A 20,904-nucleotide genomic window follows, 5' to 3' on the forward strand; every position below is an offset into this window, starting at 1 on the left:
CACCACTTCCTCTGGCAGCTCATTCCATACACGCACCACCCTCTAGGTCTATGTGTTTGTTGATGGAGTTTGTGGATGAGTGCCATGCTTCTAGGAATTCCCTGGCTGTTCTTTGTTTCGCTTGCCCTATAATGGTAGTGTTGTCCCAGTCGAATTCATGTTGCTTGTCGTCTGCGTGTGTGACACGACCAGCTATCCCTAGTAGCCGCACACGCAGACGACAAGCAACATGAATTTGGCTGGGACAACACTACCATTATAGGGCAAGCCAACAAAGAACAGCCAGGGAATTCCTAGAAGCATGGCACTCATCCACAAACTCCATCAACAAACACATCGACCTGGACCCAATATACCGGCCACTACAGCGGACAGCTGAAACTGACAACCGGAAGCGGCAGGGACAGGCCACTATAAATGCCGGAGGAAACACCACAGAAGCGCTTCACAGGAGGCTCCCAAGCACTGAGGATGTCACCTAGACAGGGGACGAAACGTTTGCAACAAAAACTTCCAGCTCGGCGAACAGAACCACAGCAACGAGCACCTGAGCTACAAATCTTCTCTCAAACCTTGAATGGTATAGTATAGGGAAACAAAGCCAGGTCAAAATGGAGTGTCTTAGGGAATTAAATGATGGGCAACTGAAAGTTTAGGATCATGTTTGAGCAGTAAACCAAAGTGTTCCAGATCTGGTCTTGCAATCTGTTCTACCTCCCCAATATACAGATGACTGCATTGAGTGGTGAATACAGCAAGCTGAACTGAAGACATTGCAAATAAATTGCTACTTCACCTGATAGGAATGTTTGGGCCTTGAACAGTGAGGGGGTTAAATAGAGAGAGATTCTTGATGAGTAAGGGAATCAAGCAATACAGGGAGAAGGCAGGAGAATAGGATTAAGAAACATTAGCCATGGTTGACTGGCAGAGCAGATTTGGACCAAACTACCTAATTCTGCCTTATAAGAGAAGCTGAGCTGACAGACGTTGTATCTTGTAATCTCTGCCCTGATTGATTTTCATGATATATTATTTGAGGATGTTATCTTGATTGGATTCCACAAACCTGCCTCCAGTCTACCTTTGCCAGATTGATTTTTTCCACGATGATAGATTTAAGTTTATTGTCACTTTAGTACAGGGTACGAGAGTATAGTGAAAAGCGTACAATGTCACTATACACAGTACTATCTTCGGTAAAACATATCTAGGTACAGAATGCTTTAGTTACAGAAATAGCAAAATAAATAAACTAAAAGATAGTGTTAAGCACAAGTAGTGCTGAGACTGTTCCACATTTCTCACTCAATTCTTCCTTTTGTGTTTCTCTCAGACGATATAATTCTTACAACCAAATCATTGCACTATCAAATGCTGTAATTGATGTGAATTCCATTCCCCTTTCATCATTAAAGTGAAATGCAGTAAAATGAAGGGCCCACTGAAAACACTATTGTATTGCTGCAGAAATTCTGAATGGGACAAATGTGCTGTTTTCAAGAAGCTGAATTCTTAAAATGTCAAAGTGGGTAGATAGGTAGAAAGTTGGAAGTTAGAACAGTGTTTTCACATTATTATCCTGTGAAATACAGAAGGGCTCATGAACAATTTAAGATTAGATGCTGAATTGTGAAATTACAAAATCTCTTGGAAGCTTGTATTCCTTAACAGAACAAAGTAAAGTCAAGCCCACTGGCAGCAGAGCTCACCTCCGTGGGCTTCCTACTGGCTGACTTGGTGAAGATGAACATGATGGAGAGAGGAATTGGTGGAATTGGCCACAATGCTCTGGATTATTTTTCTTTCTTTTTACTTGGCTCTCTTTCTATCATTTCTCTTTTCTTTTGGAGCTGTTTGTGGCAGGTTAGTCAGTGAAATTAGCATGGCAGTTAGAGTAGGCTGTGTGCTGAATAGCAACTCCTCCTGGTGCTCAGAGGTAATGGTGGATACAGCTCCTCACAGTAACTGGAGGTGGTGGTGGCAGCGACCGCAGGAATGTCCTCCTGACATCGGGATTAGTGGTGGCCGTGGCAGCAAAGCTTCTCCAGCAACCGGGGCGGTGGCAGCAGCAGACTTTTCAATATGTCACTTTGCTGGCTTCGCCATCTTCGAGGAGGGCAGCTGGAGTGGGCCTCTTGACAAGATAGCGACAACAGCCTGGTCCAGCAGAGGAGCTGGAGACTCCTGGCTGAGATAGGCATAGAGCAGGGACTCCTGGCATTAGTGAGGCAGCAGCAGCAGCATAGTGTGCCCGGAGCTGGAACTCCTGGTGTCATCCAAGTGGCAGTGGAGTCAGAGTTCTGGTTGCAAGACGTGTGCATTCAGCATGGGACTTAGCATTCATTGCAGCATTGGTGAGGTTGGTCCAGCAGCGAGGTGATGGCGCCTAAAGAGTGGCAACTCCTACATTGGTGGATCTGGAGCAGACAGCAGTGGTGGGAAGAAGGTGGCACAGGTATCATTGAGCTGGCTCAGGACCCTTCCAGTCATATCTTTATCCTTTTTATTCTTAAACTATGCCGGATTGTAGCAAATGTTGAAGCTTTTCACTGTCCTTTTGCTGTATTATTCACTGTAAAATGCAGGTGACAAATTATCATTGCAAATATCTGATGAGGATTTTTTGAAAGTTAACTAAAATGAGTATTATCTCAAGTAATTTGAAATGTTAATAGAAAATTATTTCCCCTTCCTTCATACACTTCAGTGTTCTCAGTGAATGCTGCACTCCATGTGTGGAAAAGTGTCAATGTACTTTCCTAATACACAATTGATACATTGAATGGGGAGTTGAGCATGGTGCTGGGAAAGCACAGCAGGTCAGGCAGCATCCAAAGAGCAGGAGAATCGATGTTTCTGAAGCGTTGATTCTCCTGCTCCTTGGATGTTGCCAGACTTGTGCTTTTCCAGCACCACACTCAACTCTGATCTCCAGCATCTGCAGTCCTCACTTTGTTCCTATCCAATGTCGGAGAATGGCCGAGTCTCACTGTCATGGACTGTTAATCCTGATACCCACGTAATGTTCTGACGACCTGGGTTTAATCCCATCATGGCAAATGATGGAAATTGAATTCAACAAAAATCAGGAATTAAAAGCCTAATAATGACATGAATAGATTATTGAGAAAAACCTATAAAGTACTTTTTAGGGAAAGAAACTGTTATCCTTACCTGGTCTGGGCTACATGTGACTCCAGGTAAAAACAATGACTGCAGATGCTAGAAACCAGATTCTGGATTACAGTGGTGCTGGAAAAGCACAGCAGGTCAAGCAGCATCCGAGGAGCAGAAAAATTGACGTTTCGGGCAAAAGCCCTTCATCAGGAATAGAGGCAGAGTGCCTGAAGAGTAGAGAGATAATGTGGTTGAGTTTTAATTGCCCCCTACATAGTGAGGGATGCCCAATGGGTTTGGTCAATGATGCCCTCAATTACAGTGGTGCTGGAAAAGCACAGGTCAAGCAGCATCCGAGGAGCAGAAAAATTGATGTTTCGGGCAAAAGCCCTTCATCAGAAATAGAGGCAGAGTGCCTGAAGAGTAGAGAGATAATGTGGTTGAGTTTTAATTGCCCCCTACATAGTGAGGGATGCCCAATGGGTTTGGTCAATGATGCCCTCATCGATGAATGAATGTTTTTTCTCCTGAATCTGCATGTAGCTGTGCAATTCCAGAATAAACCTAACAATGTGGGTAGTGACCATTTGGATGATGGTACTAGCCTGTGATGAAGATCAAAGAAGTAAATGTTGAAGGTTAAAACTTCCAAGAATAATTATTTGGCTGGTAATTGCTTACTTCCCAACAAAGTCTTATGAACTCTTCAAATGTCTCTCGCTGTCTGTCTGTCTCTTCCATTGCCTCTCACAATCACTGACACTTTTTCTTCCCATCTCCAAGTTAATTACAAGATTCTTTTACAATTGAGAAAGGAGAAGAGCTACAGTGGAGATAAAATAACTCCCAGTGATCTCCTAGCAGCTGCCATAACTGAACTTGTGCTGATTATCATGCCCCTAGCTAGTCCAATAAAATAGCAAATATCAATTTCAGGTTGAGGTGCATCACATTTGATTTATTCACCAGTTCCTAAAATTCTTTTTCCTTTTTTACCTCAGATGTGCTGTGCTGTCCTCCAAGCTGAGGCTTGGAGACCCCAGACCATTAAAATAGAGACAAACAGTTGGAGCGAGGGCACCAGCCCTGACCACAACTCTGAGACAATGAATGACTCAATTGAGAAGAATTTGGACAATGATGCAGAGGGTGTGTGGAGTCCTGACATCGAGCAAAGTTTCCAGGAAGCTTTAGCCATTTACCCACCATGTGGCAGGCGAAAAATTATCCTGTCGGATGAAGGAAAAATGTATGGTGAGTGACCGATGCTTTGATTTCACGGAGGAGTAAACTGTCAGCTGTACTTTAACACTGAAGGCTGATTCCTCTCTTTTTATTGCTTCTGCTGAAATGAAGTATTATCCAGAGACTTCACTTTACTCAAAAAGTATTTAAATTGGTTGAGTGGGTTGCAAATGCCTTCTCAGCACTTCTTGTTTTATGCTTGTCCATGAGCAACTTCCAATTTAAAAATCACTGAACCTTCACAAAACCATGAGTAGCCTCTTTATTTCAATGTATGATACATTCCAGACTGCTGGATGCACTTGCAGCTTAATAGGAGTGTCGCTCCCAGGCCAGTTCAGATTTGTGTTCACATGAAAATAAGTAAAGCAGTTTGAGAATATAACTGCCCCACCTTCTCCGTGACATCGCCTCATCAATCTTCTGTATGAATGTGGGAGGAAAATTTGATGTGAAGGATTTCCAGCAGGATAGATCTAAAGATTTCAGGTTTTAAATGGTAGCAATTTTGCATTTTAGATATTTTCTTTTCGTGAAGGTTCGTATGTCCATGAAATTCTATGTGAAAGGACAATTTGTGTTTAGAAGCACCAATTTTGAAAGTAAATAGAACATGGAACATTGCAGCGCAGTACAGGCCCTTTGGCCATCTGTTGTGCCAACCCGTGGAACCAATCTGAAGCCCATCTTACCTACACCTATTCCATTCTCATCAATATGCCTATCCAGTGACCACTTAAATGCCCTTAAAGTTGGTGAGTCCACTACTGTTGCAGGCAGTATTCCATGCCCCTACTACTGAGTAAAGAAACTACCTCTGACATCTGTCCTACATCTTATCACCCATCAATTTAAAGCTATGTCCCCTCATGCTAGCCATCACCATCCGAGAAAAAAGACTCACTGTCCACCTGATTTAACCCTCTGATTATCTTGTATGTCTCTATTAAGTCACCTCCCCATCATCTTCTCTCTAATGAAAACAGCCTCATGTCCCTCAGCCTTTCCTTATAAGACCTTCTCTCCATACCAGGCAACATCCTAGTAAATCTCCTCTGAACCCTTTCCAATGCTTCCACATCTTTCCTATAATGCAGTGACCAGAACTGTACACAATACTCCAAGTGCGGCTGCACTGGAGCTTTGTACAGCTGCAGCATGACCTTGTGGCTCCGAAACTGAATCCCTCTCCCAATAAAAGCTAACATACCATATGTCGTCTTGGCAACCCCATCAACCTGGGTGGCAATTTACAGGGATCTATGTACATGGACACCAAGGTCTCTGCTCATTTGTATTACCAAGAATCTTCCTATTAGCCCAGTACTCTTTTATTCCTCTTACTCCTTCCAAAGTGAATCACCTCTCACTTTTCTGCATTAAACTCCATTTGCCACCTCTCAGCCCAGCTCTGCAGCTTATCTATGTCCCTTTGTAACCTGCAACATCTTCAGAACTATCCACAACTCCACTGACTTTAGTGTCATCTGCAAATTTACTAACCCACCTTTCTACACCCTCATCCAGGTCATTTATAAAAATGACAAAAAGCAGTGGCGCCAAAACAGATACTTGTGGTAAATATTTGTTTACTTTCTACCTGATTCTAATTGTTTAATTAAACTTTTTTTATAGTTAGATCAATCACACTGATGTCTATGCTCCTACAACTACTACATAGAACATAGAAGAATACAGCGCAGTACAGGCCCTTCGGCCCTCGATGTTGCGCCGATCCAAGCCCACCTAACCTACATTAGCCCACCATCCTCCATATGCCTATTAAATGCCCATAATGAGGGAGAGTCCACCACTGCTACTGACAGGGCATTCCATGAACTCACGACTCGCTGAGTAAAGAACCTATCCCTAACATCTGTCCTATACCTACCCCCCCCCCCCCTCTTACTAAGGAGGTAAAAAAGCAGAACATTTGAAAAATCATAATCTAACTGAGGAGAGTCAGCATGGTTTAATGAAATGGAAATTGAGTCGGACCCATTTAAGTAGAACCAGTAGATGTGTTTGTATTTGGACTTCCAGAAGGCATTTGATAAGGTACCTCGCAAAAGGTTACATCATAACATAAGAGCCATGTGTTTGAGATAGGATATTGGCATAGAGTGAGAATCAGTTCATGGGCTGGAAACAATGAGGGGTTCCACAGGGATAAATGCTGGGGCCACAACTGTTTAATTGGAGGCACTTCAGAAAAGGTTTAACAGGCTGATTCTCAGAATGGAGGGATTGTCTTGTGAGCAAAGCCTAAGCAGGTTAGGGCTCCACTCCCTGGAGTTTAGAAGAATGAAAGGTGATCTCATTGAAACATCTAGGATTCTTAAAGGGCTTGACAAGATTGGTGCATGGGGTTTTCGCCTCGTGGGAGAGTTTAGGACCAGAAGCCTTGATCTCAGAATAAAGAGGCACCAATTTGAGATGAGGAATTTCTTCTCTCCCAAGATGGAGTGTCTTTGGAACACCTTGCCACAGAGCAATGGTGGTAGAGTCCTTGTATATTGACGTCTGAAACGGATAGATTATTTTCCAGTAGGGAAATCTAGGATTACAGGGAAGTTTAGGAAAGTGAGGAATGTCAGATCATCCATGTTTCTATTGAATGGCCGAACAAGCTCAAGGGGCTGAATGGCCTACCGCTGTTCCTATTTCTTATGGATTATCCTGGATATCTGTGGTAACTGGTGCAGTTAGAACTCTAAGTCCCTGTTATCTAATAACATACTGTAGGCTTTCTTCAGGAATGAAGTTATTTGAATAAAGCACCAGTGCTGATGGAATAATGCCTTAGGAGGTTAAGGTAAAAAGGAGAAATATAGGACAGTAAATGAAATAAAAAGAAAGATCATGTTAGTCAGAAGTCTTTCTCCAAAAAGTCAGTGAAAAGAAGCTGGTGATTTTATCCGTGGAAAAGATAATTGTTTGCACTAAGTCTGGGCAAAGTGATACTATAAAAAGTAGCCAATAGAGGTCACTATCCAAATATTTGTTTCAATAATATTATTCTAAAGCAGTTTGATAACTCTCACCTTGAGTATTGCCATGTGCAATTCACAAGAATGCAAGTTTAAGGGGAAAGACAAATTTATACTGCATGAAAGGAGAGTGATGGTTGTTTGGCAATTGCAAAAGGAATATGTTGTTTGATATCAACTAGTCCCATGTTTTCAATATGTAAATAACATCTCTGAACCAATTGATTGATTAGAAGATATCTCGAATGAATACGACTAGAGGTTGGGGACTTGTAGCACAATAGTAGTGCCCCTATCTCTGCGAGGAGGTCCAGCATCAACAACCATCTGCCCAAAGATGTGCTGTAACATGTCCAATCAGGTTAATTAGAAGTTAATTTTCTTAACTGTTTCTGGAAGGGGTGGATATCTGATTTTGTTTTATATGGGGAATGGAATACAAGTTATTGGCTTCCCTCTCGAGATCTTGCTTTTGCCTTTATACACCAAGGATAGCTGCAAAGGCAGAAAGTACATTTGCTGAATAATCCAGGGGGTGCTACTAGCTTCACTAACAACTATTTTAAGATAATTTATACAGTCATAGACATATAGAAGAGGCTTTTTGGCCCGTTAAATCTATACCAATCCCATTTTCCAGCACTTGTCCTGTAATTTTGAATGTTATGACGTTTCAAAAGCTCATCCATGCACTTTTTTAAAGGTTGAGGTTTCCTGCTTCTATTACACTCACAGGCAGTGTATTCTAGAGCCCCACTACGCCCTGCGTGAACAGCCTTTCCTCAAACCCCCACTAAATTATTTGACCTTCACTTTTTTATTTAAAAAAAAATTATAACCCCTCATTAATGACCCTACAACTAAGGGGAACAACTGCTTCCTACCCACCCTGTCCATGCCCCTCATAATTTTTATACATCCTGATTGGATCCCCCTCAAACTTCTTTGCTCCGCAGAAAACATCCTGAGCCTAACCAGCCTCTCGTCCATAGCTAAAGTGCTCCAGCCCATATAACATCCTGACGAATTGCCTATCATCCATTCAGTGCAATTGAGTCCTTCCTATGGTGAGGTGACCAGAGGTGCACACAGTACTCCAGCTGTGGCCTAACCAAGGTTTTTTTTTGTGCAACTCCAATATAACCTCCCTGCTATTATAATCTATGTCCTAATTGATGAAGGCAATTGTCCTCTGTTCTGCCATAACAACTATTAGCCTGTCCTCCTGCATTCAAACTACATCAACCACACTGCCCTCCTCTACACACTTGGTTCTCTCAAATTCTATCAGGTATGAGCTTCCTCTGACAAAACCATGCCCACTACCCCTGATCACAATGTGACATTTTCTCATTCGCTGGAAGTGAGATATCTTCACAAGCATGGGCTTGTTCTCTGCAAACAAAAGGGCATTGCTCAAACCTTGCCTCTTTCTTGAATATTTCCGAAAATATCGGGAGTCTAAAGTTCCCTCTTCATTTCTCCATGCCAATGCCTTGGCTAATTAGATTTAACTTACCAATCTATCAATACCACTTTTCTCTTGTGGTAAGAGTTATGACTGTATGAAATTTGGCATGCTTGGGGGATTTTCCTGATGAGTAAAGAATGTAAAGCTTTCACAATACACTCTTGGAGAAGTGATTATTTTGATTTAACTGGGCCAGCAAGCTCAGGAATGGCAGATAGAATGGAATTTAGATACATGCAAGGTGTTGCATTTTGTAGGTCAAACCAGAGCAGGACTTCCATGATCAATGGTAGGGCCTTGGGATGTGTTATAGAACAAAGATCTGGGGGTACAGGTTCATAGCTGTTTGAAAGTGGAGTCACAGGTAGACAGGGTAGTGAAGAAGGCTTTCAGCATGCTTGCTTTCATCAGCCAGAGCATTGAGTATAGGAGTTGGGACATCTTATTGCAGCTGTATAAGATGTTGGTGAGGCCACGTTTGGAGTATTGCATGGAGTTCTGATCACACTCCTGTACACAGGATAGAAAGAGTGCAGAAGAGATTTACTAGGATGCTACCTGACTGGAATTGTAAGGAGAGGCTGCATAGGCTGGGACATTTTTTCCTGGAGCATACAGCTCTGAGGGGTGACCTTCTAGAGGTTTATAAAAATGATGGGAGGCATAGTTAAGGTAAACAGTTTTTCCCCATGGTAGAGTCTAAAACTAGAGGGCATAGGTTTAAGGTGAGAAATGCAAAAGGGTCAAGAGGGGCAATTTTTTTTCAGAGGGTGGTGAGTGTTTGGAACAGGCTGCCAGAGGTCGTGGTAGAAACAAATTTTGTCACTAAAGAAGCATTTAGACATGTGCATGGATGGGATAGGTATGGAGGGATATGGACCAAACACAGGCAAATGAGACTAATTTAATAGTAAAAACTGGGCGTCATGGACAACTTTGGCTGAAGGACCTGTTTTCATGCTGTAAACATCTATAACTCAGTGGCAGTGCTGAGCAGAACACATGCATTATCCATCTGTAGCTAATTGTACTTACGGTATTGTGATCCTATTATGGGCCATTAATGTTTGAAGAAGAAATGTAAGCATCCAACAAATGATTAACAGACCAATATGACAAGTTTTTATGATTTTAAACAAGATTAATCTTTATTATATATTGAAAGGAATTAAAGTAGGAAATGTTGCTGACAAAAGGCATTTTACTGAACTTTTCATCTTCCCTCAGGAAAAAATCGCAAGAATACAAATTTAAGAAGAAATTTAATATTTATACTGCATGAGAGAAGCATGTCGATTGGTTGACAAGTGGACTCTAATAAGACACTGCCACGGAGAATGCACCCATTATCACAGATTTAACAGATAATTGTCAGACTTGACTTAAATTTTAAATCAGGCAGGTCAATTGGTCAGGGTTCTGCCCTCCAAAAAAGCCAGAGAAAGTCTGTCAGGTATTTGTTGATCTTAACCTGGTGCAGTGCATATTACTCTCTGTTTGCAAATCACAGGGCCCTGTATAAATATTGTAGCTTCAAGAACATGGAAATGCTTCACATTGTAAGCCCAACTGACAATTATCCATAGAGTTCTTCACACTTTCAGGATTATCTAGCAAATGTTGAGTAATTGCAAACACCTAATGTTGGCACGGTTTTGCACACTTGGGCTGGTTGGGGAGTGTTTAGTGTAATCCAGACAGCTGAAGGGATGAGTTCCCCCAGTCTGTGGGACATACAACCCATGTACTTGGCATCAAACAGATACCTGCATGATATAATGGGTATCATTCTACACCCAAAGTTACATTCAAAGTGGAATAGTCAAATGGTCTCCAGCATCTGCAGTCCTCACTTTCTACTAGTCTGTTTCCTTGATGTCCTGGTTGAGAAATCAGCTGGGGGTTCTCTACTTCTGACGACTACAGGTTGGGGTTCCTACAATTCTGTACTCATAAGACCAATCTAATACAGCAATCTTTTAAATAGAGGTCTGAGCTATTGTTCCCTTTGCAAACCTGATGATAAAACCGCATGCATTAAAGTAATCCTCCAGCATAATGGCTCCCGATTACATTATTTTTCACTATATATCATGGGAATTCATTGAAGGTCCTAAGGCAATTACTTTGGTCCTGAATAGTGTCCATCTGCCCCTCACTAGGTAAGTTATTTCAAAATTTAGAGCAACATGTGACCACAGGCATACCTGCCACTAATAGGACGCCACCGTCAGGCCAAAAGACATGCTGTCCCCACACAATTTGGCAGCTCACAGTCATCTGCCTGACCTGCTGCGCTTTTCCAGCAACACATTTTCAGCTCTGATCTCCAGCATCTGCAGTCCTCACTTTCTCCTAGCTCATAGTCATCAGCAGGAATTGGTCTGTTCTACATGACCATGCCTGTTACTAATCAAACTTCACTGGTCAATCAATCAGCACTTTTCTGTTATGCAGTATACAGGGGAACCTCGATTATCCGAATGAGATGGGTGGGCACTATTCCATTTGGATAATCGATTATTTGGTTAATCGATTTAAATGCCTTTCCTCTGGGGCTCGGCATGTTTAAAGTCTGCTCCCCGTTCAGGAGACTGCAGCAGCACACAAGGCCCTGCCCCCGCACCTCCCAACCATCCAACACCATGCCCGCGCCCCCACTCCCCCATCCCCATCCAGCACTGCCCCCCCCCGCCCCTCTCTGGGGGAGCCGGACTGTACACCAACAAAATACAACTGTTGTTGCTACTGCCCTTGTGGGGTAAGTCTCCATGTAGCGCACACACATTGACACAAACACACACACACGCACATTTTTTTACTGCAACTTTTTGCCAGGTTCCACTTCTGTGCTATACAGGACAATGTTAGTCAGATTATCCGGAGGGGGTGGGGGGAGTGGTGGTGTTAGGGTACACCCCTCTGTAGAACTCCAGGAAAAGTGTGAGGAGAGAGAGGGGGCGGGCAGACAGTCATTTGGAGACAGTGCCTGTTTAATCACTGTCAACAAAAGACGCGATCACTGTTGGAAATGAATCTTTGATGTAATTTTCTATCAGGACCTCCAAGATCTCCTTCAGATAATCTGATTTTCGGATAATTGGTATCTGGATAATCAAGGTTCCACTGTAAATTTCCCTGTAAATCGGTTTTCCTGCAAATTGCCCTGATGAATACAAGACAAAAAGCTTTGGCAAAATGTCTTTTTTCAGCAATGCCTATCATCGTTAATTTAACACTAACCTTAAAAATGATGGGATAAAATCAGTTTTAATGATCCCTCCTTCACCCACGTCCACAAACGTTCCCCATACAAAACCTTGAAGCTTCTTTTACCTTCTTTCTCCTGGGACCAACCGAAAGAGATGCGACAATCCTCTGGAATTTACTTAAAGTATCATAGAACATTACAGTGCAATACAGGCCCTTCAGCCCTCAATGCTGTGCTGATCTGTGAAAATAATCTGATGCCCATCTAACCTATAATGCACCATTATTATCTATGTGTAAATCCAATGCCCATTGAAATGCCCTTAATGTCAGTGAGTCTACTACTGTTGCAGTCAGGCCATTCCACACCCCATTACTCTGAGTAAATAAACTACCCTTGATATCTGTCCGAAATCTATCACCCCTCCATTTTAAAGCTATCTCACTCTCATGTTAACCTTCATCATCCGAGGAAAAAGGCTCTCAGTGTCCACCCTATCTAACCCTCTGATTATCTTATACGTCTCTATTAAGTCACCTCTCAACCTCCTCCTCTCCAATGAAAACAGCCTCAGTTCCCTCAGCCTTTCCTCATAAGATCTTCCCTCTGTACCAGGCAACATCCTAGTAAATCTCCTCTGAACCCTTTGCAAAGCTTCCATTTCCTTTCCATAATGCGGTTACCAGAACTGTATGCAATATTCAGGTTGCGGCCTTACCAGAGTCTTGTACAGCTGAAGCGTGACCTCGTGGCTGTGAAATTCAATTCCCCTACCAATAAGTGCCAACACACCCATATGCCGCCTTAACAAACCTGTCAATCTGGGTGGCAACTTTCAGGTATTTATGCACCTGGACACTGCAATCTCTCTGTTCATCTACTGTCATGGAAAACAGATCAATCCCTGCTGATGACTGTGCGCTGCCAAGAATTTTACCATTAGCCCAGTACTCTGCATTCCTGTTATTTCTTCTGAAGTGAGCTACCTCATGCTTTTCCACATTAAACTCCATTTGCCACCTCTCAGGCCAGCTTTGCAGCTTATCTATGTCCCTCTGTAACCCACAACATCCTTCGGCACTATCCACAGCTCTGCCTCCCTTAGTGTCATCTGCAAATTTAGTAACTCATCCTTCTACGCCCACATCCAGATCATTTATAAAAATGTCAAACAGCAGTGGCCCCAAAACAGATCCTTGCAGCACACCACTGGTTATTGAGCTCCAGAATGAACATTTCCCATCAACTACCACTCTCTGGCTTTTTTCAGCTAGCCAATTTCTGATCCAAACCACTAAATCACCTTCAATCCCAAAACTCTGTATTTTATGCAATAGCTTACCATTGTGAACCTTATCAAATGCCTTACTGAAGTCCAGATACACCACATCAACTGCCTTACCTTCATCCCCTTTTTTTGTCACCTCCTTGAAGAACTCCATATCGTATCCATGATATTGAGGGGAAAGTGAGGTCTGCAGATGCTGGAGATCAAAGTTGAAACTTTATTGCTGGAACAGCACAGCAGGTCAGGCAGCATCCAGGGAACAGGAGATTCGACGTTTCGGGCACAGGCCCTTCTTCAGGAATGAGCAGAGAGTGTTCAGCAGGAGAAGATAAAAGGTAGGGAGGAGGGACTTGGAGGAGGGGCGTTGGAAATGTGATAGGTGGAAAGAGGTCTTGACCTCTTTCCACCTATCACATTTCCAACGCCCCTCCTCCAAGTCCCTCCTCCCTACCTTTTATCTTCTCCTGCTGAACACTCTCTGCTCATTCCTGAAGAAGGGCCTGTGCCCGAAACGTCGAATCTCCTGTTCCCTGGATGCTGCCTGACCTGCTGTGCTGTTCCAGCAATAAAGTTTCAACTTTGATATCCAAATGAATCCAACAAGAACTGGACCAAGCATATGTGGTACTCATAATCTTCTTCATCCTAAGTATACGCATGATTTTACTACAACTGCTAAGTATTTCATCAGTAATATTTTCAGCAACATAACACAAAACATCGCAGATAAGAAAAACTGCAGCATATTAACATGCCAAATTTCCCCTAAAGTAAATGCATTAAAATTCCATCAAATTTGACAATATTGTTATGTATTTGGCTTTAAGGGGTTAACACGTAGGGGGTTCCATACAACAGCCAAGCAGGGTGAGATCAATAGTTGTGATGTTGAGAAGATATGCTCTTCTTCATTAGGGTAAATAAAACCACAGAAAGTAGACAAAATCAAACACAAAATATTGCTGAGGAAAGGAGTGAACAAAGACAGAAATGGGAACTATTTAAATGTAAATCTATGATTCGCTCCAGTAATAATATCTAACAATATTCAATATCTAGGATCATACCAAAAGAGTACTTTGAAGTATTAAAGGGATTTTCTGCTATCTAGTGATCTCTGAGGCATGAAGTTTCCCTTTCTTGATATGTGCAAGATCAAGACAAACACTAGGCATACAGTAACAGTGATATCACCGCAGGGAGTTGGCAGCCAATTACACTGAAGTATTCTCAAACAGCAAATCAGAAAGTAAAATGCAGTAAAATCTTCTACTCAATTAAAATTTCCACAGAGTAAATACAAATCATCAGTGATACACATGGGATTAAAGTAGCTGAAATATCATAACTTTTTTTTAAATTTGAAAAAAACATTATTGCCATAATAATGGCAAAAAAGCATCCCAGTGATATAACATTAGATTTCTATGAGTAACTATTGAGTTATTAAAATTAAATTGCATTTATATAGTAACTGTTATGGCCACAGAAAGATCCAAAATGCTTTACAGCCAATAAAGTACTTTGGAAGTACAGTCAGTGTTGACACATAGCAGGCAATTTACATGTAGCAAGCTCCCACAAAAAGAAATGCTGTACTAATTATTGAAAAAATATTGACTATGACACCTGGAACAACTTTCTCATCAGTGGTGAGGTTCTGGAACCCACGAGTTCAAAGGGTAATACAGGCAAAAACCATAATCACATTAAAACATGCGGTGGAACAGTCAATGGGTTTAGGAATCAAAATTTGGAGAGTGGGATTAGTGTGACGAGGTATTCATCGACTGGTATGGACATAATGTGCCAGACGACTACCTTCTGTGCATGAAATCTTACTGTGTTTTCTATGTATCTATAACTCTTATTAAAAATAGTGCCATTGGCTCTTCTATGTCTACATTAGAGGACAGACAGGCCTTCACTTAGTAGGCTCTCGTCAAAAAGATAGCAGCTTAAATCTTCCAACTTCCCTCACTGGATTGGAATGTGTTGCTGGAAAAGCGCAGCAGGTCAGGCAGCATCCAGGGAACAGGAGAATCGACGTTTCGGGCATAAACCCTTCTTCAGGAATGAGGAAAGTTTGTCCAGCAGGCTAAGATAAAAGGTAGGGAGGAGGGACTTGGGGGAGGGGCGTCGGAAATGTGATAGGTGGAAAGAGGTCAAGGTGAGGGTGATAGGCCAGACTGGGGTGGGGGCGGAGAGGTCGGGAAGAAGATTGCAGGTTAGGAAGGCGGTGCTGAGTTCGATGGATTTGACTGAGACAAGGTGGGAGGAGGGGAAATGAAATTTTCAGCTCTGATCTCCAGCATCTGCAGACCTCACTTTCTCCTAGCCATAGTGAAGCCACACAGTGTCTAACTCAATGACTCGTCTCTGGTAAATACGAACGTTGTTGATCTCCTCTTGTGTTGAAATCAGAAACAGACATGAAGGTGACAATTGGAAGCCACCCACCCTGCACTGAGACTGAAGCCAGCCGTCTCTGGTTTGATGTTTTCAAGAAAGACCTTTATATCTGCGATGGGAAGATTTGGGTGTCAATCTTACAAGGTAATGCAACAATATCATTAAGGTAGAGATGGATTGTTTGTAGTGCCACCCCTCAGTGAAGTTGTTAATGAATAAATAGAATACATAAAGAAAGAAAGTCACATTTGTATGAACCTCAGCAAGGCTCATTACGGTCAATGAAATTTTTTTTACTCAGCCAATGAAACAGGGCACAATAAGCTCCCACAAACAGCAATATGATAGTTGCCAAGTGACCTGCTTTTGCAATGTTGATTGGTCAGGACTCCAGGGTTAACTCCCTTACTATTCTTTAAAATTGTGCTATGGTATCTTCTCCCTCCACTTGAGAGGATAGAATCATAGAATCCCTACAGTGTGGAAACAGGCCCTTCAGCTCAACAAATCCACACCAATCTTCTGAAGATCCATTCCCCTATCCTATTATCCTATACTTACCCGTGACTAATGCACCTAACCTGAACATTATGACAATTTAGCATGACCAGTTCACGTACCCTGCATGTTATCTTCTCCTGCTGAACACTCTCTGCTCATTCCTGAAGAAGGGCCTGTGCCCGAAACGTCGAATCTCCTGTTCCCTGGATGCTGCCTGACCTGCTGTGCTGTTCCAGCAATAAAGTTTCAACTATCCATGATATTGAATCAATTTGTCAAAGATAGATACAATTCTGTCGGGTTTCTTCTATTAGCATTTTGGCTGTGAATCCCTCCACCTTTTCACTTACTACCTGGTGATTGTGAATGTTTCAGTTCCTTGTTTTAGCAAATTGTCAACAGATATCCAAGTGCCTTCATGCCGTTTTCTAAGCCAACTATAACCCTTTCTATCCCGAAGCTCTGAGAGGATCACTATAGATTTCTTCTGTAAGCTACAAACTACCTACAAAGCTTCCAGTTACCTTTCCCTCATGAAATCTGAGCTAACTACCTGCATCTGCAGCAAACACATTTGGATAAAATAAGCAGAAGAACTTTCTAACCAGGGCTTGTTTACCTCCAGTCACAACATGGCATCCCAACTCCTATACTCAATGCACTGACCAATAAACGCAAGCTACCAAATGTCGCCTTTCTACTCTTTCTACCAGTGCTCCACTTTCCAGGAACTATTGTTATGGACCAGGCCAGGCCCCATCAAACCATTTCAAGGAAGTAGCCCAGAACCTATTCCCAATACTTGCAACAATCCCCATAACACCCCTTGGCAAAAAAAAAGGTAAAATCCAACCCAGGTTCTTACAGGAGAGATGTCAGAGAGAGGGAGGATCAGCATGGAGCAGCTCCTTTGGGTCCAGCAGCCTCACAACAACTGCTTGTTAAAACCATACCAAACCAGAGAGAAGCTGAGCTGGGAGAACTGGCCATCCCCTTTCATTGTACAAGTGTTTCTTTTAAAACTCGAAAGCCTTTTTTTCCTGAGGCAGTATCTGTTAGCTATAATCAAACTGGCCCAAAATCCCTTCAAACCTAGACTTTTAGAATTGCTGCTTTTATGATCTCTCTGGGGTAAAAAAAGCCAAGGACAGCATACCTTGTGAAAGGAGCAGCATTGTCACACTATGAACCTATACCCCAAGGTCTCTTTGTTTGGCAACACTCCCCAGGACCTTACCGTTCGTGTAAGTCCTGCCCTGACTTGTCTAGCCAAAATGCAACACCTCATCTATCTAAATGAAACTCTATCTGCCACTCCTCAGCTCATCTGATTAAGGTCCTGTTGTACTCTTAAGATAACCTTCATCGTCCACTACGCAAATTTTGATGTAATCTGCAAATTTATTATCTGTTCCTATGATATTCACATCCAAATCATTCATATAAATGACAAAAAGCAGTGTACCCTGCACTGCTCCTTGTGGCATATTGCAGGTTGCAGGCCTTCAGTCCAGAAAAGAACCCTCCATCTCCCACCTTCAAACCAACTTTGTATCCAATTGGCTAGCTCTTCCATGTGATCTAACCTTGCTAACCAGTCTACAATGTTTAACCTAGTTGAACACCTTTTGAGTCTCTATAGGCAACATCCCCTACTCTGCCTCCATCAATCTTCTTTCTCACTTCTTTAAAAAGCTCAGTCGAGTTAGTGAAACATGATTTCCCATGCAAGCAGCCATGTTGACTATCCCTAATCTTGAGTGCAAAGTGGTAGAGAACCTTCATAAAGTTCATCACTAAATTAATTGAGGTTGGGCAGCATGGTGGCTCAGTGGTTAGCACTGCTGCCTCACAGCGCCAGGGACCTGGATTTGGTTCCACCCTCAGGGGACTATCTGTGTGGAGTTTGCACATTCTCCCCGTGTCTGCGTGGGTTTCCTCCGTGAGCTCCAGTTTCCTCCCACAATCCAAAGATGTGCAGGTCAGGTGAATTGTCCATGCTAAATTGTCCATAGTGTTAGGTGCATTAGTAGGGGGTAAATATAGGATAGGGGAATGGGTCTGGGTGGGTTACTCTTTGGAGGATCAGTGTGGACTTGTTGGGCTGAAGGGCCTGTTTTCATACTGTTGGGAATCTAATCTGATCTAATCTAAAAATATCAAACAAATGCAACAACATTCTTGGTCAGTGGTGCTTTGTAGCTAATGCCCTGCCAATGTAATTAACTCAGCCACGTTAGGGAGATTTAAACAATCCTTGGTTGATGATGGGATAGTGTAGGGGGATGGGTTTAGATTAGTTCACAGGTCAGTGCAACATTGAGGGCCGAAGCGCCTGTTCTGCACTGTATTGTTCTATGTTCTAACTCACAACATATGGCAGAGCTGAACCTCTGACCTTGGATTAGCAAACTAGTACTGGGACTACTCCACTCCTGCACCCAAAACTGGACATCTCACTTATATCATGCTCCAGCTCCTCATGCTGCTACTAAAAACTGCTTCTGTGCAGTAATATGAGCAAGGTAAAAGTGGAAGAGTCTTCCAAAGATCACGCGCATGCATCTCCCAGTGATTAACTTGGCTGCTGTTGGTGACTTTAAAATGTTTAAGGTAGCGCTTCGACATGTCTCTGACCAGAGATTGAAGGAGAGAGTGCATGAAATAGAGCACTGGAGCTCCTGGGTTCAAAGTAACTCGGGAGTTGATGTGCAGTAGCTGTCTGGTGCTGTGGAGTACTTGCAGACAGGAATGGAACAGCTGCAGGTTTGCTCCAACACTGATTTAGCAGCTGCCTCGAGAATCAAGGGCAAAAGAGACTTTGATCAAGTTAAAAATTGGCCTGTTCTCTGAGGTGAGCTGCCAGGCATGCTTCAGGTCTGATGGCGTGAAGGAAATTTCACAGAAGTTTCTATTTTGACCTTTTCAGTGTTTGCTGGAACAAAATGAGACTTGAAATTCTCTCTTTTCAGAACTGAAGTCTACTGAACTGAGGATTTCTTTCCATTTGTGTTGAAGTTCTCTTGTTGGTTTTTAAATGCTTCAGCTCCCCATGACCACATCTCCCTCTCTTCTCCCCCCCCCCCCACCCCCTCCCAAACCAGTGCTCAGGGTCTGAGCTGCCCTTTTTTTTTTAACAGTATTCCTCTGAAATAAGCTGCCTATAAAAGAGGCCTAAAGACTTACTCCTCCTACTGTGTACAATAGATCAATGTGTCACACAAAATCAATTGTAACTTTTGATTTCCAATTATTTCCTGTGGCATAAAATTTTACCGGTGAACAAAATAATACACTTTCACTTCACACCTGATGTTAAATTTCAATAAGTAGTGCTGAAATAGAAGAGCATGTTAACTTTTGATGTAAATGTGTGAAAATCAAACGTCAAAGAGGACAGGTAGGAAAGAATGTAGTTTGGATTTTACAGAAAAGCTTAGCATGAATGGCTGTAATGTTCCCCTGATGCATGATGTAGTCTGAAGGTCATCTGAATGCAGCCGTCCTTGGTCACAAAGTGGAAATTTGATCCATGCTACACAACAGGCCGCCTAATTGGGTGCAGAGTGTTTAACTGGCCCTTTTTTTAAAAAAAATAAATTCATAAACTATCTTGATCTCATTTTCTAAAATGTTTTGGGTCAGTCAATTGTGATCAGATGCTCTTTCGATTATTCATAAGTTAACTTGCCAACCTGTGAAGCCACTTGAGCTGTAGAGTTGTATCAGATTTACATACAGTATTGCTAGTGTGTGATTCCACCAGCTTGATTCATATGGAGGACATGATTTGGAGATGCTCATGTTGGACTGAGGTGGACAAAGTTAAAAAGCACACAACACCAGGTTATAGTCCAACAGGTTTATTTGGAAACACTAGCTTTCAGAGCACTGCTCCGGAGTCACACCCACCTGATGTAGGAGCAGTGCTCTGAAAGCTCGTGCTTCCAGTCAAACCTGTTGGAGTATAACCTGGTGTCTTATGGAGGAGTTCATGGTGTCATTTGTTGTTCTATTGAACTATATATTGTTCAAGTTGATTCCAGAGGGCTCATGTTTTACCTGGTTGATTCAGACTTCTCAGTCCATTTATACCTGACCTTTTGTGCCTGTTATAATTTAAACACTTTAATTGGCTGGTTATTGCAGATTTTGATTTGGTATATTTCCTAATCCACCAAATTTCTCTCTTGTAATGAGGTTTCTGACCCCGTACTGCCCGGTTCTACCTCCTTCCCAAGAAAAACAAGCCTGGCCAACCCATTGTCTCAGCATGCTCCTGCCCCACTGAACTCATCTCTACCTATCCCCCACTAGTCCAGGAACTCCCCACATACGCTCCAGACACCACCCATGCCCTCCACCTCTTCCAAGACTTCCGTTTCCCTGGCCCCCAACGCCTCATCTTCACCATGGATATCCAATCCCTCTACACCTCATCTGCCATGACCAGGGCCTCCAAGCCCTGGTGGGCGGCACGGTGGCACAGTGGTTAGCACTGCTGCCTCACAGCGCCAGAGACCCGGGTTCAATTCCCGCCTCAGGCGACTGACTGTGTGGAGTTTGCACATTCTCCCCGTGTCTGCGTGGGTTTCCTCCGGGTGCTCCGGTTTCCTCCCACAGTCCAAAGATGTGCAGAGTCAGGTGAATTGGCCATGCTAAATTG

General features: G+C 42.7%; 1 protein-coding gene across 6 annotated transcripts in view; it reads left to right on the forward strand.

Moving 5' to 3' along the window:
* The window catches only part of LOC122542064 (transcriptional enhancer factor TEF-1-like), a 91,259-nt gene that overhangs the window by 19,544 nt on the left and 50,811 nt on the right, over positions 1-20,904 (forward strand). For all 6 annotated transcript variants that reach the window (XM_043679350.1, XM_043679354.1, XM_043679353.1 and 3 more), the window contains one exon: positions 4,122-4,374. In XM_043679350.1, the coding sequence (XP_043535285.1) occupies positions 4,122-4,374 (253 nt within the window). The remainder of the gene's footprint in view (positions 1-4,121; positions 4,375-20,904) is intronic.

The sequence above is a fragment of the Chiloscyllium plagiosum genome, chromosome 39 (assembly GCF_004010195.1).
Source record: "Chiloscyllium plagiosum isolate BGI_BamShark_2017 chromosome 39, ASM401019v2, whole genome shotgun sequence".
NCBI lineage: Eukaryota > Metazoa > Chordata > Chondrichthyes > Orectolobiformes > Hemiscylliidae > Chiloscyllium > Chiloscyllium plagiosum.